Source organism: Pan troglodytes, chromosome 1, assembly GCF_028858775.2.
Source record: "Pan troglodytes isolate AG18354 chromosome 1, NHGRI_mPanTro3-v2.0_pri, whole genome shotgun sequence".
Lineage (NCBI taxonomy): Eukaryota > Metazoa > Chordata > Mammalia > Primates > Hominidae > Pan > Pan troglodytes.
Window position 1 is genome coordinate 198,858,646 of NC_072398.2, and position 25,689 is coordinate 198,884,334.

Consider the following 25,689-nt stretch of genomic DNA (forward strand, 5'->3'; position numbering starts at 1 on the left):
CGTGCCACTGCACTCCAGCCTGGGTGACAGAGTGAAACTCCGTCTCAAAAAAAAAAACAAAAAAAACAAATTGAAGGTTTGTGGCAATCCTATGTTAAGCAAGTCTACTGGTGCCATTTTTCCAGCAGCATGTGTTCACTTTGTGCCACATTTTGGTAATTCTCGTAATATTTCAAACTTTTGTTTTTTGTTTTATCTGTTATGGTGATCTGTGATCAGTGATATTTGATGCTAGTATTGCAACTGTTTTGGGGTGCCATGAGCCATGGTCATATAAGATGGAGAACTTAACTGATAAATACTGTGTATGATCTGACTGCTCCACCAACAAGCCATTCCACAGTCTCTCTCCCACCCTATTCCCTGAGATACAACAATATTGAAATGAGGCTAATTAATAACCCTACAATGGCCTCTATTTGTTCAAGTGAAAGGGGCGGTTGCATGTCTCCAAGTTAAGTCAAAAGCTAGAAATGATTAAGCTTAGTGAGGAAGGCATGTCAAAAAGCCAAGATATGCTGAAAGCTAAGCCTCTTGCGCCAGTTAGCAAAGCTGTGAATGCAAAGGAAAAGTTCTTTTTTTTTTTTGTGAAGGAGTTTCCAAGTCTGGAGTGTAATGGTGCGATCTCAGCTCACCGAAACCTCCACCTCCTGGGTTCAAGCGATTCTTCTGCCTCAGCCTCCCAAATAGCTAGAATTGCAGGCATGTGCCACCACACCCGGCTAATTTTGTATTTTTAGTAGAGACAGGGTTTCTCCATGTTAGTCAGGCTGATCTTGAACTCCTGACCTCAGGTGATCCGCCTGCCTGGGCCTCCCAAAGTGCTAGGATTACAGGCATGAGCCACTGCACCTGGCCAGGAAAAGATCTTGAAGGAAATGAAAAGTACTAGTCCAGTGAACACACAAATGTTTAAAAAAAAACAACCGGCCGGGTGCTACTCAGGAGGCTGAGGCAGGAGAATGGCATGAACCCGGGAGGCGGAGCTTGCAGTGAGCCAAGATAGGGCCACTGCACTCCAGCCTCTGTCTCAAAAAAAGAAAAGAAAAGAAAAGAAAAAACAGCCTTATTGCCAATATGGATAAACTTTTAGTGGTTTTGACAGAAGATCAAATCAGCCACAATACTGCCTTAAACCAAAGCCTAATCCAGAGCCAGGCTCTAACGAGACTGGTTCATAAGGTTTAAGGAGCCGAGCGCAGTGGCTTATGCCTGTAATCCCAAGACTTTGGGAGGCTGAGGCGGGTGGATCACCTGAGGTCAGGAGTTCGAGACCAACTTGGCCAACATGGTGAAACCCCATCTCTACTAAAAATACAAAAATTAGCCAGATGTGGTGGCGGGCACCTGTAATCCCGGCTACCTGGGAGGCTGAGGCAGGAGAATCGCTTGAATCTGGGAGGAAGAGGTTGCAGTGAGCTGAGATCATGGCACTGTACTCCAGCCTGGGCGACAGTGAGACTCCGTCTCAAAAAGAAAGGGTTTAAGGAAAGAAGCCATCAATGTGGAGGCCAAACTCAGTGACTCATGCTTGTAATCCCAGTGGCTTTGGAGGCTGAGGAATAAGGATCACTTGAGGACAGGACTTGAAGATCAGCCTGGGCAACATGGTGACACACTGTCTCACAAAAATTTAAAATTGGCTGAGTGTGGTGGCACACACCTGTAGTCCCCAGCTACTTAGAAGGCTGACGTGGGGGGATCCCTTGAGCCCAGGAATTAGAGGTTGCAGTGTGCTATCTTGCCACTGCACCCCAGCCTGGGTGACAGACAAAAACCCTATCTTAAAAAAAAAAGTTGGGCACAGTGGCTCACGCCTTGTAATCCCAGCACTTTGGAAGGTCGAGATGGGCGGATCACGAGGTCAGGAGATCGAGACCATCCTGGCTAACATGGTGAAATCCCATCTCTACTAAAAATACAAAAAAAAATTAGCCGGGCGTGGTAGCGGGCGCCTGTGGTCCCAGCTACTCGGGAGGCTGAGGCAGGAGAATGGCGTGAACCCGGGAGGCCGAACTTGTAGTGAGCTGAGGTCGCGCCACTGCATTCCAGCCTGGGCAACAGAGAGAAACTCCGTCTCAAAAAAAAAAAGTGAAGCCGGGTGTGGTGGCTCATGCCTATAATCCCAGCACTTTGGGAGGCTGAGGTGGGCGGATCACTTGAGGTCAGGAGTTCAAGACCAGCCTGGCCAACATGGCGAAACACTGTCTCTATAAAAATACATAAATGTTCTGGGCGTGGTGGCACACACCTATAATCCCAGCTACTTAGGAGACTGAGGCACCAGAATTACTTGAACCCGGGAGACAGAGGCTGCAGTGAGGCGAGATCGTGCCACTGCACTCCAGTCTGGGTGACAGAGTGAGACACTGTCTCAAAAAAGTGCAAGGTGAAGCAGCATGTGCTGATGCAGAAGCTACAGCAAGTTATCCAGAAGATCAAGCTAAGATCATTAATGAAAGTGGCTACACGAGCCAACAGATTTTCAATGTAGAAGAAACAGCTTTCCATTGGAGGAAGATGTCATCTAGGACTTTCATAGCTAGAGAGAAGTCAATGCCTGGCTTCAAAGCTTCAAATGACAGGCTGACTCTCTTGTTATGGGCTAATGCAGCTGGGGCCTTTAAGTTGAAGTCAATGCTCAATTACCATTCTGAAAATCTCAGAAGCTTAAAACGTATGCTGAATCCACTGTGTTTATGCTTTATAAATGGAATAAACCCTGGATGACAGCACATCTGTTTACAGCTTGATTTACTGAATATATATATATATATATATATATATATATATTTTTTTTTTTTTGAGACAGAGTTTCGTTCTTGTCGCCCAGGCTGGAGTGCTGTGGCGTGATCTCAGCTCACTGCAACCTCCACCTCCCAGGTTCAAACAATTCTCTTGCCTCAGCCTCCACAGTAGCTGGGATTATAGGTGTGCACCACCACACCAGGCTAATTTTTTGTATTTTTAGTAGAGACAAGGTTTCACCACATTGGCCAGGCTGGTCTCGAACTCCTGACCTCAAGTGGTCTGCCCGCCTCGGCCTCCCAAATTGCTGGGGTTACAGGTGTGAGCCATCGCGCCGGCCTAATGTTGTTTTCCCACCTGTTAATACAACATCCATTCTGTAGCTATACAGAATCCATCCATTCTGTATGAATTAAGGAGTGATTTCAACTTTCAGGTCTTATAAAAACATTCACGATTCATGAGAAGTCAAAATATCATAAATAAGTTTGGAAGAAGTTGATACCAACCCTCACGGATGACTTTAAGAGGTTCAAGACTTCAATGGAGCAAGTTACTGCAGATGGGGTGGAAACAGCAAGATAACTAGAAGTGAAAATGTGATAACTAGGTAACTGAAAATATGATTGAATTGCTGCAATCTCACGATCAAACTTGAATGGATGAGCAGCTATTCTTACGGGTGGGCAAACAAGTGGTTTCTTGAGATGGAATCTACTCCTTGTGAAAATGCCGTTAATCCTGTTGATAAGACAATAGGCTGGGCAAGGTGGCTCACACCTGTAATCCCAACACTTTGGGAGGCTAAGGCGGGAAGATCACTTGAGCCCAGTTCAAGACAGGCTTAGGCAACACACTTTAAAAACAATTTAAAAAATTAGCCGGGCATGGTGGTGCATGCCTGTAGTCCCAGCTACTCGGGAGGCTGAAGTAGGAGGATTGCTTGAGCCTGGGAATTCAAGGCTGTAGTGAGCTGTTGATAGCACCACTGCATTCCAGCCTGTGTGACAGAGTGAGACCCTGTCTTAATAAATAAAAAAAACATATATACATACATACATACACACATACATGAAATGACAACAAAGGATTTTTGGGGTTTTTTTGAGACAAGATCTTGCTCTGTCGCCCAGGCTGGTGTGCAATGGCACAATCATCTCACTGCAACCTCAACCTCCCAGGTTCAAGTGATTCTCCCACTTCAGTTTCCTGAGTAGCTGGGACTACAGTCACGCGCCACCACACCCAGCTAATTTTTTAAATGTTTTTTTAGAGATGGGGTCTCACTATGTTGCCCAGGCTGGTCTGAAACTCTTGAGCTCAAGCAGTCCTCCCACCTCATCCTCTCAAAGTGCTGGCATCATAGGCGTGAGCCACCAAGACCGGCAGATTTAGAACATTACACAAACTTAGTTGATAAAGCAGTGGCAGGGTTTGAGAGTATTGACTCTAATTTTGAAAGGTCTACGGCGGAGAGAAATGTTATCAAACAGTATCACGTTACAGAGAAATCTGTGGTGAAAGGAAGAATCAATTGATGTGGCAAATTTCATAGGTTGTTACTGCCACCCCAGACAATCACCACCCTGATCAATCTCAGCAGCCATCAACATCAAGGTAAGACCCTCCACCAGCAAAGATTACAGCTCACCAAATGGCAATTTTTCACAATAAGGATTTCTTAATTAAGATATGTACTTTTGGCTGGGCATGGTGGCTCATGCATGCCTATAATCCCAGCACTTTGGGAGGCTGAGGCAGGCAGATCATGAGGTCAGGAGTTCAAGACCAGCCTGTCCAACACGGTAAAACTCCGTCTCTACTAAAAATACAAAAATTAGCTGGGTGTGGTGGTGGGCACCTGTAATCCCAGCTACTCAGGAGGCTGAGGCAGGAGAATGGTTTGAACCCAGGAAGCGGAGGTTGCAGTGAGCCGAGACCACGCCATTGCACTCCAGCCTGGGTGACAGACAGGGCCAGCCTGTCTCAAAAAAATAAATAAATAAATAAAAGAGGTACTTTTACTCTACATATTATTGCACACTTAAGAGACTACAGTATAGTATAAAGATAACTTTTATATGCATTGGAAAACAGAAAAATTCGTGTGACTTGCTTTATTATATTTGCTTTATTGCAGTGGTCTGGAACCAAACTTGCCTTAGCTCTGAGGTATGCCTCTACTTAGAAGAGTACCTAGCACATAGCAAGTTCTATACAAGTGTTGGGTATTATTATTATTATAGCTTTCCCATCTCTGTCTTTTTTTGTGGTTCACACATTTTGGTGCAACCTGGGTTAAAATACAAACTGGCAAAAAATAATAAAATAAAAGCTGGCAAGTCTCTTTTAAATAAGGAAGGCTTCTCCACAAGTTCCCCAGGCTTCCCTTCCCATCTAATTAGCAAGAACTGCATCATATGCCCATGCCTAAATCAATCACTGTCTAGGGAGCTAGAGTTACAATGATTGGTTTAGAGTTTATATCAAGACCCACCCCTTGGGGTAAGGAAGGGTGGCCAGATTCCCAGTTAGCAAAGTAGTAGTAATGGTGAAAAGACAAGTAGTGTCTGCCAAGACTCATGAGGTTGTAGTCTCTGCTAGAGGGTCAGAATAAAGCAATCTCCAGAGCTACAAATATCACCCCTACAGGGCACCTAGTGGCAGGGAAATCACTGCAAAGGTCTGTTAAGGGTAATGAAGTTTGGCATAGCAGAAATAGTGTAGGATATACGACTGAGCTAGTAGGATACAGACTGAGAGTACACTTAAGAGGCAGTGAAATACGGCAGGTTCCGTACTTGTGGGCATGTGAAGGCAGGCTGTGTTAGTGTCTCCAGTGCCCAAAGGATCCAGAATACCAGCCTTGGACTAGTCACCTAATCTTCTCAAAGCCTCAGTTTATAAGTGTAAATGGAGATAACCCAAGATACCTTAGATTAGATGTTAGAATTAAATGAATGCATTAGTTTGGTCTACAACAAACAAAAAGCTGACATTCATAAAGACAAGCTACGATGAGGGAGAGGTACCTGAGATGGAGCTGGAAAGAGGAAGTTACCTGACTCTAGGCTAAAAACCCCCTTCAAGACCTTGGTCAGGGTTTGTTGCTCCACTGAAGAACTTTCATGTTGAACTGTACCAGAATAGGACTAACTTTATTTCTTAACTCCTTAAGTCTTATAGATTTATGTGCTGCAAAATGGGTAAGAATCTTACTCCTGGCTTTGTGGCTTACTGGCTGCGTTATCTTCTCCGAGACAGTTTCCCAATCTATAAAACTGAGTAAATCTCTACTTATTTCACTGAGCTTATTAAACATTAGTTCCTTCCCTTTGAGGCAACAGTGTTTCTGAAACTGAAGACCAATATAAAATTTATAACATAAAGTTTATAACATAAAACCCCCTAAATTTTTTTCACTGAAAGATGAAGCTCCAGCTACTAAGAAAGGCCTATCAGTCTTATTACTCAATAGGGAAACCTGGAAACCAGAGTGCTTAAGGGAAAGGAACATTATTGAAAGTGGAAAAGAATCTGTTCTGATATTCATGGAGCCCTTTAGGCTCCAAACACTGTTATCTGTTTTTTGTTTGTTTATTTGTTTGTTTTTGAGAGGGAGTCTCGCTTGTTGCCCAGGCTGGCACGATCTCGGCTCACTGCAACCTCCGCCTCCCGGGTTCAAGCAATTCTCCCTTCTCAGCCTCCCAAGTAGCTGGGATTACAGCAGCACGCCACCATACCCAGCTAATTTTTGTATTTTTAGTAGAGACAGGGTTTCACCTTATTGGTCAGGTTGGTGTCGTCCTCCTGACCTCAGGTGATCCACCTGCCTCGGCCTATGGGATTATAGGCTTGAGCCACCTTGCCCAGCCCAAATGCTGTTACCTTATTTAGTCCCCAAATATCTTGATAACACAGCCCCACCCCTTCTTTCTAGAGGTGAGAAAAGGAAGGCTCAGAAAGGAAGAAAAACATTATTGTGGACTGTGCTAGATGCTTTCCATATGTGTTGTTGTGTCTGACATTTAAGTGACTTCCAATACCAGATCTGATTCTAAAGTCATTGCCTTGAAGCTCAAGTGAATAATTTCTGCTTCCTTAGAATCTCAGATCTTAAAAAATCCAATTCCAGGCCAGGCGCGGTGGCTCATGCCTGTAATCCCAGCACTTTGGGAGGCCAAGACCGGCAGATCACCAGAGGTCAGGAGTTCGAGACCAGCTTGGCCAACATGGTGAAACCCTGTCTCTATTAAAAATACAAAAATTAGCTGGGTGTGGTGGCGGATGCCTGTAATCCCAGCTACTCAGGAGGCTGAGGCAGGAAAATTGCTTTAACCCGGGAGGCAGAGGTTGCAGTGAGCCGAGATCTGGCCACTGCACTCCAGCATGGGAGACAAGAGTGAAATTTCTTCTCAGAAAAAAAAAAAAAAAAATTCAATTCCAGATTCTCATTTTGCTTGCCCCACACACAATAATTAGAGTTATCAATTCACTCTGGACTCCTTCAGTTTCGTTCAGAAAAAGGATTTCAAAGTGGCCGGGCATGGTGGCTCACGCTTGTAATCTCAGCACTTTGGAAGGCGAGGCGGGAGGATCACGAGGTCAGGAGATCAAGACCATCCTGGCTAACACGGTGAAACCCCGTCTCCACTAAAAATACAAAAAAATACAAAAAAAATTATCCAGGCGTGGTGGCGGGCACCTGTAGTCCCAAGTACTCGGGAGGCTGAGGCAGGAGACTGGCGTGAACCCGGGAAGGTGGTAGTTGCAGTGAGCTGAGATCGCGCCAATGCACTTCAGCCTGGGCAACAGAGCCAGACTCCGTCTCAAAAAAAAAAAAAAAAAAGATTTCAAAATGGGCCCACATGCAAAAACAAAAAGCAAAACAAAACAAAACAAAATAAACAAACAGAAAACCCAAACACATTTACAACTTTGCCTAGGGTTAAAAGCTTTTTTCCCCTTTTCTCCCTGCCCAACCACTAGAGGGCCAGGTCATTTAAAAAAAACAAAACAAAACAAAAAAACAGGCTGGACGCAGTGGCTCACACCTGTAATCCCAGCACTTTGGGAGGCCGAGGCAGGCGAATCACTTGAGGTCAGGGGTTCGAGACCAGCCTGGCCAACATGACGAAACCCTGTCTCTACCAAAAACACACAAAAATCAGCCGGGCGTGGTGGTGGGTGCCTGTAATCCCAGCTACTCGGGAGGCTGAGGCAGGAGAATCGCTTGAACCCGGGAGGCAGGAGGTTGCAGTGAGCCGAGATCGCGTCACTGCACTCCAGCCTGGGCGACAGAGCAAGACTCTATCAACAACAACAACAAACAGCAGTTACAAACTAGGCTTGGGAGTGTTCACCCTGGCTTAGCCACTGCGTGACCTTGGGTAAGTTACTTTACCTCTCTAAAGCTCAGCTTCCACATCTGTAAAATGGCAATGGTAGCATCTATTTCCTTAGGTTGTACAAATTAAGTAAAACAAGACATGTAAAGCAATCAGAACAATGCCCGTACGTAGAAAGAGCTTAGCAAATTTCACAATTTTTACTGCTTTAGAGGAATTACCACTGTTGGTTCTGTCTCTAAATCCAAAGACTTCGCCATGGTATTCTCTCTGAACAGAGGCCTTGCCAGCCGGAGTCCCCTCAGAAAGATCAACAGGTCGCTCCTTTTCTCCTTACCAGGGCCAGCCCAGAAACCTAAAGTCCTCAACCTAAAGATGGCCAAGAGGACTTGGCCTTTGGTGTTCTACCATCACAAGCGATGCCACTCTGAGCCCAACCGAACCACACTATTTCCGCCTTGATTCCGTTCTCCCGGCCTTCAGCGGAGCAAGCTGCCCTCGGCCTGGCTGCCCATGCTTACCGGCCTAGTCCTGGCTCGCCTGACGTCCCCTCACTAGAGGACTCCACCTCGCTACGTAGGTAGGACTTCCCTGAGTTCAGGGGAGCCACTGAATCTAGTCAAGACACGCGTTGGCCAAACACAACCCAGGAGAAAGCTACCTTAGCGCCGCCCAGGCCTGCCGCCGGGAGCCCGTCCCCCAGCCCCAGTCTGGGCGCAGGACAGAGGGTAGGCCCCTTTCTACCTCCCAGGAACACGTGGGTTCCTGCCCGAGGCTACCATGTGGGGGGCTCCAGGCGTGCCAAGGTGTCCCCGAAACCAGCACCAAAGGACTGCTTCCAGCACGGGCCCTAGCTCGGCCCAAAACTGGCAAGAGGGGCACTCCCGGCCTGACTTTTCCCCTCAGACCTAGCTAGAGGGGATGCAGACATCTTCCGCAGACCGGAGACAGGCTCTCGCCAAATCCCAGGCCCCGACACTCCCTGAGCCCAAGAACCCTACTGCGTGGTTTCCTCACTCACCCATCGCGGCTCCGCTCGCTCACTCTTGGCGGCGGAGGCAACGGCTGCAGCTTCAGCGGCAGCTTTCAGTAGACAATATGGCGGATCTGTAGGACGGCAGCCCAAAAGGGACAAACCAGTTAACTCCAGGACGAAACGCTTTATTGGCCCAATCGCCTATCATTACACCGAAAGTGCGCACTTAAAGAGACCGCAGCTACTAAAGGTGGGGAGTGGAAATGAAATAGGAAAGGAGTGGTTGGGAGGAGACTGGAAGGGATACCTAAGAAAGTTAAGTGTGTCTAGGAGTTCCCAGCTGTTTCTGCTACTATTTCTTTTTTATAGTGAGATTTCTTTACCCGGAACTTTTTCTCCCAGAAGCTTATCCCTCCCTTTTTTTTTTTTTTTTGAGACGCAGTCTCGCTCTTGTCCCCCCAGGCTGGAGTGCGATGGCGCGATCTCGGCTCACTGCACACTCTGCCTCCCGAGTTCAAGCGAGTCTCCTGCCTCGGCCCCCCGAGTAGCTGGGATTACAGGCGCCTGCCACCACGCCTGGCTAATTTTTGTATTTTTACTAGGGACGGTGTTTCAACCATGTTGGCTAGGCTGGTCTTGAACTCCTTACCTCAGGTGATCCGCCCGCCCCCAAAGTGCTGGGATTACAGGCTTGAGCCACCGCGCCGGGCCAGTTTATCCCTTCTTCTAATAGTTGAAACCAATCGGCTGGGCGCTGTGGCTCACGCCTGTAATCCCAGCACTTTGGGTAGGCCGAGGCGGGCGGATCACCTGAGATCAGGAGTTCGAGACCAGCCTGCCCATGGTCTCTACTAAAAATACAAAAATTAGCTGGGTGTGGTGGCGCATGCCTGTAATCTACTTGGGAGGCTGAGGCAGGAGAATTGCTTTAACCCGGGAGGCAGAGGTTGCAGTGAGCCGAGATTGTGCCACTGCATTCCAGCCTGGGAGACAAGAGCAAAACTCCGTCTCTAAAAACAAAAACAACAATCATAGACCTTGGGCTGAATATGAACAACGAATCATCTAGAGAGGGGAAGTGCCTTGCTCATTGAGGCTATGGAGAGAAGGAAACAAAGAAGTAAGACTAAACTCAGGTTTTCTGATTAGGCCTACGTAGGTAGCCCTAGTTGAGGTTGCAATCTTATTGGGAGATGAGAAATAGAAAAATAGGGCTAGGTGTGGTGGTTCACGCTTGTCTATAATCCTAACACTTTGGGAAGCTGAGGCCAGAGAATCACTTGAGGCCAGGAGCTCAAGACCAGACTGGGCAACACAGTGAGACCCCATCTCCACAAAAAATAAATTAAAAGAAAAAAATTAGCCAGGCATGGTAATGAGCACTTGTACTTGGGTGGCTGAGGCAAGAGGATCACTTGAGTCCGGGAGGTCAAGGCTGCAGTGCCATGACTGTGTCACTATACTCCAGGTTGGGTGATAGAGTGAGACCCTGTCTCTGAAAGAAAAAAAAAAGAGAGAGAGAGAGAGAAAGAAATGGGCTGGACATGGTGGCTCATTCCTGTAATCCCAGCATTTTAGGAGGCTGAGGCGGGCAGATTGCTTGAGCCCAAGAGTTCGAGACCAGCCTGGGCAACATAGCAAGATCCCCCGTCTCTTAAAAAAAAAAAAGAAAAACAATGAGACCCATGCAGTATAGTTAACAGAGTGATTTCATAATCATTTCATTTATCCTCACAGCAAGCTCCTTGAAGGCAGGGGTGGGTTCTATATTGTTTACCACCATATCTCCAGCACCTAGCACAGAATCTGGCACATTGTGTGTGCTCCATAAATAACTATTGAATGAATAAACAAAGGAATGAACAAAAAATTGAGTTACACAGAGCAAGGGACATGATCTCCCCTTTTAGAGATGAGGAAATTGAGGCTTTTATTGTTCATATGCCTTTTCAATCACGGGACGTATGGCTAGTACATATCAGGCCTTTCTTTTTCCATGACATGCCAGCCCTCCTGTCCCCCACCTCGACACACAGAGCCAGGCTATATCTTCAAGACACAGAGGGATCTATCTTCTGGAAGCAGAACAAGGGCCTGTCACAACAAATTGCCAACTTTAATTGTGCACCTGGCCCATTTTCTTGAGGCAAAGAAATCAAAAGGAAAACTCTAGGATGAAGGTCAGGAAGGGGCGCACTTTATTTCCCTTCCTACTGCCCCTGCTTAAGGTGAGACCTCATCACTTTGCCCTGTTCTATTTTGCCTGCCTCCTCTCTGGCCTCCTGCCTCCAGACTCTCCAGCTCCCACCCACTATCTCCTGAAAAGCAGAGACCTGTAATCTCAGCTACTGGGAAGGCTGAGGTGGGAGAATTGCTTGAGCCCAGGAGTTCAAGACCAGCCTGGGCAACACAGAGAAACCTGTCTCATTAAAAAAAAAAGAAAGAAAGAAAAAGAAAAAGAAAAAAAGCAGAAACCTTACAGTGTAACTCTTCTGCTTAGCAACTTCCTACTGCCTGCCCTTAGGTAATGCCCAGACATTTTAATCTGGCACAGACTGGTCCTTACCTGCTTCTTGGGACACTCCCCACCAGGCAATGCAGGCTCCAACCATATTTGGAGAACCACTTTTCTTCAAATATGCGCCTGTCTTCTCATGTGCCTTTGCATATGCTGTTCCCTCTGCTTAGAATGCAGTGCCCTCCCTTCCCCACTTAACCATGAGAACTACTCACTTTTTTTTTTTTTTTTTTTTTTTTGAGACGGAGTTTTGCTCTTGTTGTCCAGGCTGGAGTGCAATGGCATGATCTTGGCTCACTGCAAACTTCACCTCCCGGGTTCAAGCAACTCTCCTGCCTTAGCCTCCTGACTAGCTGGGATTACAGGCATGCGCCACCACACCCAGCTAATTTTTTGTTGTTGGGTTTTTTTTGTTGTTTTGGTTTTGTGTTTTTTTTTTTTTTTTTGAGACAGAGTCTAGCTCTGTCGCCCAGGCTGGAGTAAAGGGGCGTGATCTCGGCTCACTGCAACCTCTGCCTCCTGGGTTCAAGCGATTCTCCTGCCTCAGTCTCCCGAGTAGCTGGGATTACAGGTGCCTGCCACCACACCCAGCTAATTTTTGTATTTTTAGTAGAGACAGGGTTTCACTGTGTTGGCCAAGCTGGTCTCGAACTCCTGACCTCGTGATCCACCCGCCTCGGCCTCCCAAAGTGCTGGGATTACAAGCATCAGCCATGGCACCCAGCCTATTTTTTGTATTTTTAGTAGAGACGGGATTTTGCCATGTTGGCCAGGCTGGTGTTGAACTCCTGACCTCAGGTGATCCACCCGCCCCAGCCTCCCAAAGTGCTGGGATTACAGGCGTTAGCCACCGCGCCTGACTCTGAGAACTACTCACTTTCAAGACTGAACTCAGCTATCAGCTCTTTGGGGAAGCCTGTCTTTCCAGATAGGGCACCTGTCCTCTCTGCTACTACAGGAAGAAATGGACACTAATTTTCCTTAGCATTTCACACCCAAATTTGCTCACAATGTGTGTCTCTCTCTCCTTGTCTATGGAAGGAACAGTATCTTCCTTATCTTTGTAACCATCACAGTGTTCAGCACGGTGTCTGCCTTAGTAGAGGCACCAAAAATATTTGTTGAGGTGTGTGTCTCCCATATAGCATTGTGAGCTCGTCTGCATACCTTATGGCGAAGAAGGGCTCAGGGAATGTGGGCTGAATAGATGAGAATGGCTGAGTGTCCATGTTTCCTCTCCTTTCAGCCTGAACCCTCCATCCTATGCCCATAGGAGGCAGTGACCTACAAGCAGCTGTTTCTACTCTAGCACGTGACCCTGCTCATACACCTTTGCTAGCCTAGGACTATTGGTCCTCCCTGATCCAGCCTCTGTTGACCTTTCCCACTCCACTTTTTAAAAAAATCATTCCTGCTCTAAGATCCACATTCTGTTTACCTTCCCCGAAACACACCAGGATGTTCCAAATCTATGTGCTACTGCATGTGCACTATTACATTTGCCTGCTTCTCTAACTGAAACACCCTTTTCCTCTCTTGTTCACCTAGGAAGTGGCTAATACAATTCAGACTATCCCCTCCTCCAAAAAGCCCAGAGAACATTAAGCATTCTCTCCCCTCTGCTCTGTTGTACCTTGTAACTGTTGGGCTCATCCCAGTGTAGTATTACTTGCTTGTTCCAGTGTCTTGGCATCCTCACCATCTACCATAATACCCAGCCAGGAGGGTCCCAGTGACTGCATGCTGAGATAATCAAGAAATCACATTCTGCCAGGATAGTAGTGTCATCTTTCAGAGGTTTTTTATTTTTATTTTTGAGACAGAGTTCTGCTCTTGTTGCCCAGGCTGGATCTTGGCTCAGTCTTGGCACTGCAAGATTGCAGTGGCGGGATCTTGGCTCACTGCAACCTCTGCCTCCTGGGTTCAAGCAATTCTCCTGCCTCAGCCTCCCGAGTAGCTGGGATTATAGGCATGCGCCACCCGCCATGGCTGGCTAATTTTGTATTTTTAGTAGACAGGGTTTCTCCATGTTCGTCAGACTGGTCTCAAACTCCTGACCTCAGGTGATCCACCTGCCTCGGCCTCCCAAAGTGTTGGGATTACAGGTGTGAGCCATGGCGCCCGGCCTTATTTTATTTTTTTTGAGACAGCATCTTGCTCTGTCACCCAGGCTGGAGTGCGATGGCGCGATCTCAGCTCACTGCAACCCCTGCCTCCAGGTTCAAGCGATTCTCGTGGCTCAGCCTTCCAAGTAGCTGGGACCACCGACATGCGCCACCACACCTGGCTAATTTTTGTATTTTTAGTAGAGATGGGGTTTTGCCATCTTGGCCAGGCTGGTCTCGAACTCCTGGCTTTCAGTGATCTGCCCACCTCGGCCTCCCAAAGTGCTGGGATTACAGGCTTGAGCCACTGTGCCCGGCCTTTCAGAGGTTTTATGTCCAGCTCTACCACTTCCTAGCTGTGTTACTACGGGCAAGTCACTATAACTCTCTGAGCTCCAGTTCTTCATCCATTGGAGTGATAGCACTTTCCTCCTAGGGTTGTCATAAAAGTTAGATTAAGGCAAGACCTGAAATACACACAGAGCAGCAGCATCTGGCACACAGTGAGCATTCAGTTCGCAGTAGCTATCACTGCTCCCGTGGCCTCCAGTGCCTTCTCATCTCCTCTACTGAAGAAGGCAGTACCCACAGAGGCTTCAGAAGCCACATGCTGGGGCTTCCTAAACCAGAATCCCACACCTCTGTAATAGGTCTCACACACACGAAGGGAAAGAACCACAGGACACAGGCTTGTTGGGAGTATAAAAATAGGACTTTTTTCCTTATCACATCAATTATCAAAGAAACAGTACGTAACAAAAATACAAAGCTCTGGTGGATTTTTTTGTCTTTTGTCCCCCCCCCCACCACTCCTACCCAACAGCCCCTTGCCAGGGAGCCCTTGGCTGAAGCCTGGACGCTGTCCCTGAGGTGACCCCAGGGCTCAGGAGAAACGGTGGTCCAGGTCTCTCTGGGGGCTAGCAGAGTATGAGTAGGCCTTGCCCAATACCAAGCGGTCCCGGAGCAGCTTGAAGAAGGCATAGTAGTTGCTGAAGAGGATGAGGGCCAGCGAGATGGTCTGGTGCCACTTTTCAGAGGACATTAGGGAGTACAGCTGATAGACAATGACAGCGCCCTCCAGCAGCAGGAGGATGTTGAGGATCCGCAGGGGTTTGCTGAAAAAGAACTGCCCGGAAGCGGGTGGGCATGGCTAAAAGGTGTGCTCCAGAAACCTTCCTCCTGGATGGGGGTTCTGGGTGGGCCAGTGAAGGGGACAGGCTCCTGGGGCCCCATGCAGACATGGGTGGGGAAGAAGACTTTCTGGGGTTGGATGTGGACTTTGCCACCTCATCTGCCTTTGCTTGTGGTATTCCTCCTGATAGGACTGCTGCTTCTGCTGTAAGCCATCTAAGATCCTGTTCAACTTCTACCTCCCCTAGGAAGTCTTTCTTGACAGGTTCTGCTTGCTCTCTCAAACTCTTTTTGTGGTCTAAAGTCAACACCTTTAAAAAATTTTTTTTTAATTTTTGAAAACTTTTTCTCCCTCATCCACTGACCCTCAATAAAATCAACACCTTTTAATGTCATCTCCTGGGTATTGTTGGGCCTGAACAAATTAGAATCCTATGACATAGGCATGGAAAGTTATTACAGACTCTACAGCCTGAATTACCTACTACTTCATAGGTACATCCCTAGCTAGGCTGGAAGCTGCCAAGGGACATGGCAACAGCTCACTCTCAACAGCAAGGTAGAAAGTAGGGACTAAAAAAAATCTCTGATGAGTTCAAAAGAGTGCACAGTGTCTAGGGATTTCGATTCCACAGGGGCCAAGGTACCTAAATCTCAAGAGCTGCTTACAGGACAGGAGAAGTGGTAGGAAATGGGAGGCCAAGAGACCAGGATGTCAGGCTCAGCTCTGCACCTAACAGGCTGCAATACTTTGGTCAAGTCCCTTTCCTCTCTGGGGCTTAGATGTCTCAACTGTGAAATGAAGACATCAGTCTAGGTCAGTGATTTCTCATGCTGTGTTCCTTAGAGCCCCAGGTTTCAAGGGGATCCTTTAGGAGTTACAGCGGGGGTGAGCAGGAAGTGAAGGGGGTTCTAACTCCTCCAAACAGAGCAGTGCCAGGATGTCCCATATATTGGATTTTGGCCTCTGATTGTTTTTTTTTTTAAAAAAGGGGGGAGGGGATTTCATAGTGAAATTTAAAAAAAAATAGAGATCACTAGTTTAGATAATTTTGAGCAGCCCTTTCCATAGCTAAGTCATGAGTCATTACCATTAGTTCTCAAGTTTCCCAAGAAGGCACCCTTTAACAAGTTAAACTCTCTTAGCTGATTTCAGTATCTAAAAACAGAGATAACCCTGGCATATCTTTCATGTACAAGGTTCAGGGTAAGGCTGAGTAGGAAGGTACATGGAGAGTGCTTAACGACATGCCTGGCACACAGTAACAAATGAAGATAGTATTGTCTTTCACTGCCAAGAGCCCCTTCTTTTACTGTATCATCTTCTCTCCCTCTGTCCAATGTTCTCAAAGATCTACAACCAAATGAGCTGCAGTTATTTATTTATTTTTTTTTTGAGAATGAGTCTGGCTCTGTTGCCCAGGCTGGAGTGCAGTGGCGTGATCTCGGCTCACTGCAACCTCCGTCTCCTGAGTTCAAGTGGTTCTCCCTCCTCAGCCTCCCGAGTAGCTGGGATTACAGGCGCCCGCCACCATACCTGGCTAATTTTTGCATTTTTAGTGGAGACGAGGTTTCACCATGTTGACCAGGCTGGTCTGGTCTTGAACTCCTGACCTCAGGTGATCTGTCTGCCTTGGTCTCCCAAAGTGCTGGGATTACAGGCATGAGCCACCATGCCCAGCCGAGCTGCAGTTATTAAGTGACAATTTATATGGCTGTCCTTGTGCTACATGTGTGCACTGTCTTCCTTTGGATTGGGGAAATACTGAAAATAGCTTTCTCTTGCAATGACATCACATTCCTGCCCTGCAGATCCTCCCACCCACTCAGGCCCCAACCCTCCTTCCCCGGGGAGGAGACTCACATGGAAGCGGAAGTGGGAGACGTCAGAGGGGATAGCCACGTTGTAGTGGCCTACGGCTTTGTAGACGTTCTTGCTGTGCTTCACCAGCACGCCCTGCGGCCACATGCATTCTTCAGTCCACCTGGGGGCACAGTTCAATGGTGCCCCTTATCCCCAGCTCACCCACAAAAGGGATACCAGAAGAATGGGCAGGAGGGAATCACCAGGGCTCTACTCCCATTTCTATCACTTAGACACGCTGACTTTCCTTTTCTGGGTTTCAATTGCCTCCTCTGTAAAATGGGGTAAGAATCATGAGGAATTCACTGTACTGTGAGTTAGGTGGTCTAGGGCTGACATTAATTACTAAGAGACTGTTGAGAGAACCCTTCTTCCTCTCTGGGTCCCTTTGCTTCATCTGGTCTCACCTCTTGCCTCCAAGTGGTCCACCACACAGTTGTCTGAGTGGTCTTTGTAAAATACTAAGCTCAGCCTGACCACCCTCTGCTTAAAACTCTTTGTGGGCTTTTTTTTTTGAGAATGAGTTTCGATCTTGTCGCCCAGACTGGAGTGCAGTGGCACAATCTTGGCTTACTGCAACCTCCGCCTCCCAGGTTCAAGCAATTCTCCTGCCTCAGCCTGAAGAGTAGCTGGGATTACAGGCATCTGCCACCATGCCCAGCTAATTTTTGTATTTTTAGTAGAGATGGAGTTTCACCATGTTGGCCAGGCTAGTCTCGAATTCTTGACGTCAGGTGATCTGTCCACCTCGGTCTCTCAAAGTGCTGGGATTACAGGCGTCAGCCACAGCGCCTGGTCCTGCTTAAAACCTTTTGAAGGCTTCCTAGTGCCCTTGGGGTCAAGGCCCCAAGGATTTGACATGGCCTCTGAGGTCTTGTGTGGCTTCCCACAACCCTCACCACACAGCTCATGCTGTTTCTCGTTCCTCCAGCACTCTGTACTGCTTCACGTCTCTCCCTAAGCTGCTCCCTCCAATTGGATTGCCCTTCCCAAAGCCTAATCCTTCTGGTAAGCTCTTCATCATCTTTCAAAACCCAGGTTCCTCCACAAAGCCTTTCTCAAACTCCCTAGAGTTTGACATCCTTTTTTTTTTAAAAAAAACTTTAAGTTCTAGGGTACATGTGTACAACATGCAGGTTTGTTACATATGTATACATGTGCCACATTGGTGTGCTGCACCCATTAACTCGTCATTTACATTAGGTATTTCTCTTAATGTTATCCCTCCCCCACCCCACCCCACCACAGGTCCTGGTGTATGATGTTCCCCACCTTGTGTCCAAGTGTTCTCATTGTTCAATTCCAACCTATGAGTGTTTTTTTTTTTGAGACAGTCTCACTCTGCCGCCCAGGCTGGAGTGCAGTGGCGCTCGGCTCACTGCAACCTCCGCCTCCTGGGTTCAAGTGATTCTCCTGCCTCAGAACTATAGGCACCTGCCACCACGCCCGGCTAATTTTTCTGTATTTTTTGTAGAGACAGGGTTTCGCCATGTTGCCCAGGCTGGTCTCAAACTGCTGACCTCACGTGATCCGCCTGCCTTGGCCTCCCAAAGTGCCAGGATTACAGGCAATAAGCCACCGTGCCTGGCCCATTTGGCATCCTTTAACTGTTCCCTGCATCTCCTGCTACTAGTCCACATTCCCCAATGCTGGTCATCTATTTATTTCCCATCTGTATACCTCACTAGGCTGAGAGCCCTTGAGCGGGAGGATCTAATCCATCCCTGTGTCCTCAGAGCATGCCACAAGGCCTGGCACAGAGAGGCCCTAGTGAGCATGTGAATGAAATGGTAGGACCGGTGAGCTTTCTTTTTTTTTTTGAGACAGAGTCTCGCTCTTTCGCCCAGGCCAGACTGCAGTGGCGCTATCTCTATCTTAGCTCACTGCAAGCTCCGCCTCCTAAGTTCACGCCATACTCCTGCTTCAGCCTCCTGAGTAGCTGGGACTACAGGCGCCCGCCACTGCGCCCGGCTAATTTTTTTGTATTTTTAGAAGAGACAGGGTTTCACCGTGTTAGCCAGGATGGCCTCGATCTCCTGACCTCGTGATCCGCCCGCCTTGGCCTCCCAAAGTGCTGGGATTACGGGCGTGAGCCACTGCACCTGGCCCAGTGAGCTTTCTTATAATGTCCTGTGAGATCTCCCAGGAATCCCAAGGGCCTGGACCAGAGGACTGCAAGTCACAGCCTGTAAGCAGCCCCCTTCTCAACCCAATGCTCTTGCCTTGCTGACTCACTCATTTAAAAAAAAACAGTTGGCTGGGCACAGTGGCTCACACTTGTAATTCCAGCACTTTGGGGAGGCCGAGGGTGGGCAGATCACCTGAGGTCAGGAGTTCGAGACCAGCCTGGCCAACATGGTGAAACCCCGTCTCTACTAAAAATACAAAAAAAAAATTAGCGGGGCATGGTGACACAGGCCTGTAATCCCAGCTACTCGGGAAGCTGAGGCAGGAGAATCGCTTGAACCTGGAAGGTGGAGGTTGCAGTGAGCCAAGATTGCAGCACTGCACTCCAACCTGGGCAACAAGAGCAAAACCCCATCTCAAAAAACCAAAAAGAAAAGTTATTGTGCGACTCACAACATGAATGAACCTCACAGACAATATGCTGAATAAAAGAAGTTGGGGGCCAGGCACGGTGGCTCACGCCTGTAATCTCAGCACTTTGAGAGGCCGAGGCGGATGGATCATGAGGTCAGGAGATTGAGACCACGGTGAAACCCTGTCTCTACTAAAAATACAAAAAATTAGCCAGGTGCGGTGGCGGGCATCTGTAGTCCCAGCTACTCAGAAGGCTGACGCAGGAGAATGGTGTGAACCTGGGAGGCGGAGCTTGCAGTGAGCCGAGATCGCACCACTGCACTCCAGCCTGGGCGACAGAGCGAGACTCCATCTCAAAAACAAACAAACAAAAAAAAGAAGTTGGGGCCGGGTGCAACAGCTCACGCCTATAATCCCAGTTCCACTTTGGGAGGCCGAGGCAGGCGGATCACGAGGTTGGGAGTTCGCGACCAGCCTGGCCAGCATGGTGAAACCCCATCTCTACTAAAAATACAAAAAATTAGTTGGGCATGGTGGCGCACGCCTGTAATCCCAGCTACTCTGGAGGCTGAGGCAGGAGAACTGCTTGAACCTGGGAGGCGGAAATTGCACTGAGCCAAGATCGCGCCACTGCACTCCAGCCTGGGTGACAGAGTGACACTCTGTAGCCAAAAAAAAAAGAAAAAAGAAAAAAGAAGTTGGACACGATTTCATTTATATTAAGTTCTACAACAGGCAAAACTAACCTCTCGTGAAAGAAAACAGGTAGTTTGTCTTGGGGGAAGGATCACTGGGAAGGGCCATGAGGACATTTTCTGAAGGGCTGGAAATGTTCTATATCTTGAATGAGGGGTGGGTTACATGAGTATATATACCTTTATCAAAACTGAAAGAATTGTACCCTTTAAGATTTGTAGGCCAAGTGCAGTGGCTCATGCCTGTGATTCCAGCACTCTGGGAGGTCGAGGTGGGTGGATCGCTCGAGCCCATGAGCTCTAGACCAGCCTGGGCAACATGGCAAAACCTTGTCTCTACAAAAAAATACAAAAATTAGCTGGATGTGGTGGCATGCGCCTGTAATCCCAGCGACTTGGGAGCTGAGGTGGGAGGATCACCTGAGCCCAGGAGGTTGTGGCTGTAATGAGCTGTGATTGCACCACTGCACTCCAGCCTGGGAGACAGAGTGAGACCTTGTCTCAAAAAAAAAAGGATTGCACATTTCACTGTATGGAAATTTTACCTTAAAAAGAAAGGCCTAGGCCAAGTGTAGTGGCTCACGCCTGTAACCCCAGCACTTTGGGAGGCCAGGACGAGTGAATCACCTGGGGTCAGGAGTTTGAGACCAGCCTCGCTAACATGGTGAAACCCCATCTCTACTAAAAACGTAAAAATTAGCCAGGTGTGGTGGTGCACACCTGTAATCCCAGCTACTTGGGAGGCCGAGGCAGGAGAATTGCTTGAATCCAGGAGGTGGAGATTGCAATGAGCCAAGATTGTGCCACTGCACTCCAGCCTGGGCAACAGAGCGTGACTCCATCTCAAACAAACAAACAAACAAAAAGGCCTGAGGAGACAACTGAGTGCTAGACAGGCAAGGGCCCTGACCTTTGTGAACTTTCAGTCCTGAAATGACAGGCAGGTAACTAAGCAAACACAGTAGAAAGCATTAAATGCAATGATTATGGTATTATGGGCCACTGAAAGGAGGGGCCCCTTATAGGGGAGGGGCACTGAACCCATTCTGGATGGTCAGGAAAGTGTTCCTGGAGGAAGCAAAGTGCTAAAGGATGAATAGGAGTTAATCAGGATAGAAAGAATGGAAAGACCATCCCAAGCAAAAGACACATCACATGCAAAATCCTGAAGGCACAAGTGCATAAAGCATATGAGGACCTGAGGAGATTTGCTTTGCTTTGCTGAAGAGCAGAGGATGGGTTGGGGCATGGTAAAAGATGAGGCAGAAACATCTGGCAGGACCCAGCTCATCATCTGGGAAGCCACGCGAAGGACCACGGTGAGCCATGGACAGGTATATCCTCATGTTCAGCTATGTTCTATCTTTCTATTCCTCCCACCCCTCAGAGCCCAAGGCTAAGCCAAGCCTCCTTTTGGCCCAATCAGCAATGCCCAGTCACTCTTCTGGACCTCCAGGACAGAGCCTGAAAGGGACCCTGACTGACATGCATGGCCAACACCAGGAGGCTTAGCTTCTATGGCCTTGCTTGCATCTCTGCTCCTTGGTGGGCCTACCTCTGCAAACCTGTCCTAGGGGCCTCCTCTCTGCCAAGCCTTGTCCTGGACCCAAGACTCAGATGTGCTTCCGAGGTGATCCTGGCCTTGAGGAGCTTCCAGTCTAATGGGGAAATACAGGCAGGAAAATTAGTATAATGGGGTGAAAAGTACTTTGGAAAAGGGCCCCTGAGCAGTGTGACTTGTGTCTGCTCTGGGTGCAGTGCCTTCTTGCAGCTAGGTCTCTTTTGCCCATCTCATCCTTCCCTGGCCAGGGTTCAGCATCAACTAGCACAGCACCACATCCTGGCACCAGGCTGATGACTCTAAAGCACACCTTGGCATGGGTCCCTCCACTGCTAAAAATCCTCTATCTCCGCTGGGCCTAAGTCAAAGTCCAAGCTCTTTTGCCTGGCACATCCACAGGCCTGGTATGGATTGGGTGGAAGTAAATGTCTGCTGAAAGAGTAGGTGACGTAATGACCCAGTGGATGAGTGAGCAGGTAAGAGAAGAGTGAAGCATGAGCAAGTAAGGCAATGAGTGAATAAACAGTCAGCAAAGAGAAAGTCAACAAGTCCATGAATTACCATCAGTCCCCTCCCATCTTCAGTACACTGCAAGTTACCCAAGGATAGGGAACATGTGTGTCACGCCCCACTATACCCCACCCTGGACACCTGGCCTAATAATATACAAGACACGCTCAATAACTATTTGCTAACTGAATAAGTTAATCAGCGGGTGGACAAGTGATTCCAGATGCTGACCAGAAGGGCTGGGATTGGGTTGAGCAGGGTAGGGTGACTCACGGGTGCTGCAGCACGTTGGAGCACAGCGCTGGGTCCACCTTCTGCCAACAGCCCAGATGGGCGGCGGCCTTGTGCAGCAGGTCACAGTAGCTGGCAGGCAGCAGGTGCTGCATGAGGATCACGGAGGTGCTGATGGACACCAGCAGGAAGAGTTCACAGGACCAGCGCTTGTCATAGTAATGTGTGTTCTGGGGGTAGCAGAAGGTGGGTGAGGCCTGGGATCCCCGTAATGGCCTCATTCCCTTTCCTTCCCTGATTCTACCTGACTGAGAGGTTAGGACAGTCCTGGGGAGACCTCAGAATAGCCTGAAACCAAGAATCAAACACCCAACAAACAAGGCTTAGGCCCTGTGCCCACTAGTTGGTTTTCTACAAGGAAATTTGCTCCCACTGCCCACCACTCTGAGCCAGAGAACAGGCTCTGGGGTCCAAGAGACCTGAATTCAAATCTGGGCTCTTTTGCTTATTTATGTGACATTGGGCAAGTCACTTACCTTCTCTGTGCTTTAGTTTCCTCATCTGTCAAATGAGGATAGAGCAACTACTAGGCCCAGCACAGTGGCTCACACCTGTAATCCCGGCACTTTGGGAGGCCGAGGTGGGCAGATCACGAGATCAGGAGTTTGAGACCAGCCTGGCCAATATAGTGAAACCCTGTCTCTACTAAAAATACAAAAATTAGCCGGGCGTGGTGGCGTGCGCCTGTAGTCCCAGCTACTCAGGAGGCTGAGGCAGAAGAATCGCTTGAACCTGGGAGGCAGAGGTTGCAGTGAGCCAAGATCACAACACTGCACTCCAGCCTGGGCAACAGAGCAAGACTCCGCCTCAAAAAAAAAAAAAAAAAAAAAGGCCGGGCGCAGTGGCTCACACCTGTAATCCCAGCACTTTGGGAGGCCAAGGTGGGTGGATCACAAGGTCAGGAGATCGAGGCCATCCTGGCTAACACGGTGAAACCCCATCGCTACTAAAAATACAAAAAATTAGCCGGGTGTGGTGGCGGGCGCCTGTAGTCCCAGCTACTCGGGAGGCTGAGGCAGAAGAATGGCGTGAACCCGGGAGGTGGAGCTTGCAGTGAGCCCAGATTGTGCCACTGTACTCCAGCCTGGGCAACAGAGCGAGACTCTGTCTCAAAAACAAAACAAAACAAAACAAAAAAAGAGCAACCATGAACCACCTCCAAGAGGCGCTAGGAGGATTGTAACACTTATGAAAGCTCCAGGCGTGTTACAGGTGCTCAAAAGACATTAAGGGCCGGGCGCGGTAGCTTACGCCTGTAACCTCAGCACTTTGGGAGGCTAAGTTGGGTGGATCACTTGAGGTCAGGAGTTCGAGACTGGCCTGGCCAATATGGCGAAACCCCGTCTCTACTAAAAATACAAAAATTAGCCGGGCATGGTGCTGCATACCTGTAGTCCCAGACATTCAGGAGGCTAAGGTAGGAGAATTGCTTGAACCTAGGAGGCAAAGGCTGCAGTGAGCCAAGATTGCGCCACTGCACTCCAGCCTGGGCCATAGAGCAAGACCTAGTCTTAAAAAAAAAAAAAAAAAAAAAAAAAAAAAAGGGCCGGGCTTGGTGGCTCATGCCTATAATTCCTGCACTTTGGGAGGCCGAGGTGGGTGGATCACCTGAGGTCAGGAGTTCAAGACCAGCCTGGCCAACATGATGAAACCCCGTCTCTACTAAAAATACAGAAATTCATTGGGTGTGGTGGTGCTCGCCTGTAATCCCAGCTACTTGGGAGGCTGAGGCAGGAGAGTTGCTTGAACCTGGGAGGTGGAGGATGCAGTGAGCTAAGATCGCACCACTGCACTCCAGCCTGGGCGACAGAGCGAGACTCCGTCTAAAAAAAAAAAGAGATTAAGTTCTCTCAAGCCCACTGCAGCTTGCAGCTGAGGAGGTACCTTCCCAGGAGACTGAGAGGTTAGGACAAAGAGAGCACAGGCTTTTGGGATCACTCAAATCTGGATGAACACTGGCTTCCTTACTAAATGATAAAACCAGACATTGTGACATGTCTATGTTACAACAGCTGCTGAAATACAAACTCACTAGTCTTTGTAATCAAGTATTATGAATAACAATGCCATGTCTCCCTCATTGGCTGGGTGACCTTGGACAGGTCACTTCCCTTCAGTGAGTCTAGTTCTCTGCACTCTAAAATGGACACAGGCTGGGGTGTGGTGGCTCATGCCTGTAATCCCAACACTTTGGGAGGCCAAGGTGGGCGGATCACTTGGGGCCAGGAGTTTGAGACCAGACTGGCCAACATCATGAAACCCCGTCTCTACTAAAAATACAAAAATTAGCTGGGCATGGTGGCACATGTCTATGATCCCAGCTACTTGGGAGGCTGACGCAGGAGAATTGCTTGAACCTGGGAGGTGGAGGTTGCAGTGAGCCGAGATCGTGCCACTGTACTCTAGCCTGGCCAACAGAATGAGACTCTGTCTCAAAAAAATAAAGTAAAATAAAAAATAAAAAAAGTAAAATAAAATGGACACAGGCTGGATGTAGTGGCTCATGCTTGTAATCCCAACACTTTGGGAAGCTAAGGCAGGACGACCATTTAAGACTAGGAATTCTGAGACCAGCTTGGGCAGCATAGTGAGACTCCATCTCTATAAAAAATTTTAAAATTAGTTGGGCATGGTAGCTCATGCCTGCAGTCACAGCTACTCAAGAGGCTGAGACAGGAGGATCACTTGAGACCAGGAGGTTGAGGCTGCAGTGACCCATGATTGTGCCACTGCACTCCAGTGTAGGTGACAGAGCAAGACCCTGTCTCTAAAAATAAAAAATAAAATGGAGATAGTAGTCACTCCAGTCCTCCAGAGATGGGAAATCACATCAAAAACAGCATAGTTAGTTAGGCCAGCAGGAGAACTCACATCGGGCAGGCAGCAGGGTAAAGTCCCAGCTAGGCCCTTTCCCTCCCTGGCTTGAGGTACGCACCTTCACGAACCAGACAGGCACAAAGGCCACATAGTAGGCGCTCAGCATGGAGCTGACGAGCACTTCCTTCATGCGCCAGTTGAAGTCCATCTTGAGGAACTCCACCTCACTGCGGATGAGGCTGGGCGACAGGCAGCAGGCATGGGTGGGCATGGCGTCCGGGCCATACAGCTGTCTTGTGTGCTGCTTCCACGTCTCCCGCAGTGTCAGGAGGTAGTCCCGGCTCTTTGCCAGGCCACTGACCGCCTCCCGGGGCCCCATGGAGGCCATGTGGTTGAAGAGGCTTGTCTTGCGGAGGTCGCAATTCAGCTGCAGGAACGGAATGTACATCCCAAACCTGCTGGGGAAGACGGTGGTGAGGGAAGGCCTGCCCATGGGCCAGGATCCCAACTCTCAGCCACTGAGGGGATCTTCTTTCCTTCCTGGGCCTCAGCTCTCCTGGCTGCCCAGAGGGGAGAATTTACCA

At 48.5% G+C, this 25,689-nt stretch overlaps 2 protein-coding genes across 16 annotated transcripts in view; both read right to left on the reverse strand.

Annotated features, from left to right (window-relative positions):
* KPNA6 (karyopherin subunit alpha 6) overlaps nt 1–9,229 on the reverse strand; it is a 64,869-nt gene extending 55,640 nt beyond the window's left edge. For 2 of the 7 annotated variants that reach the window (XR_010158042.1, XM_063813038.1), the window contains exon 1: nt 9,118–9,212. Coding sequence is in view for 1 of the 7 variants with exons in the window: in NM_001271673.1 (NP_001258602.1) it covers nt 9,118–9,121 (4 nt within the window). In the remaining 6 variants the exon portion in view is untranslated. Of the gene's footprint in view, nt 1–9,117 lie in introns of all 7 variants that reach the window. The other 5 variants (XR_008547066.2, XR_010158048.1, XM_016950967.4 and 2 more) reach the window with 5 other exon arrangements.
* Nucleotides 9,230–14,388: 5,159 nt separating this feature from the next.
* The window catches only part of TMEM39B (transmembrane protein 39B), a 30,196-nt gene continuing 18,895 nt past the window's right edge, over nt 14,389–25,689 (reverse strand). For 6 of the 9 annotated variants that reach the window (XM_063783523.1, XM_513275.9, XM_063783504.1 and 3 more), the window contains 4 exons: nt 25,224–25,560; nt 22,271–22,458; nt 16,691–16,811; nt 14,389–14,821 (listed from right to left, as the gene is read on the reverse strand). In XM_063783523.1, coding sequence (XP_063639593.1) covers nt 14,579–14,821; nt 16,691–16,811; nt 22,271–22,458; nt 25,224–25,553 — 882 coding nt within the window. In that variant the 5' untranslated portion in view covers nt 25,554–25,560 and the 3' untranslated portion in view covers nt 14,389–14,578. Of the gene's footprint in view, nt 16,181–16,690; nt 16,812–16,945; nt 16,963–21,481; nt 21,585–22,270; nt 22,459–25,223; nt 25,561–25,689 lie in introns of those variants that run through there. The other 3 variants (XR_010147342.1, XM_054665154.2, XM_016958112.4) reach the window with 3 other exon arrangements.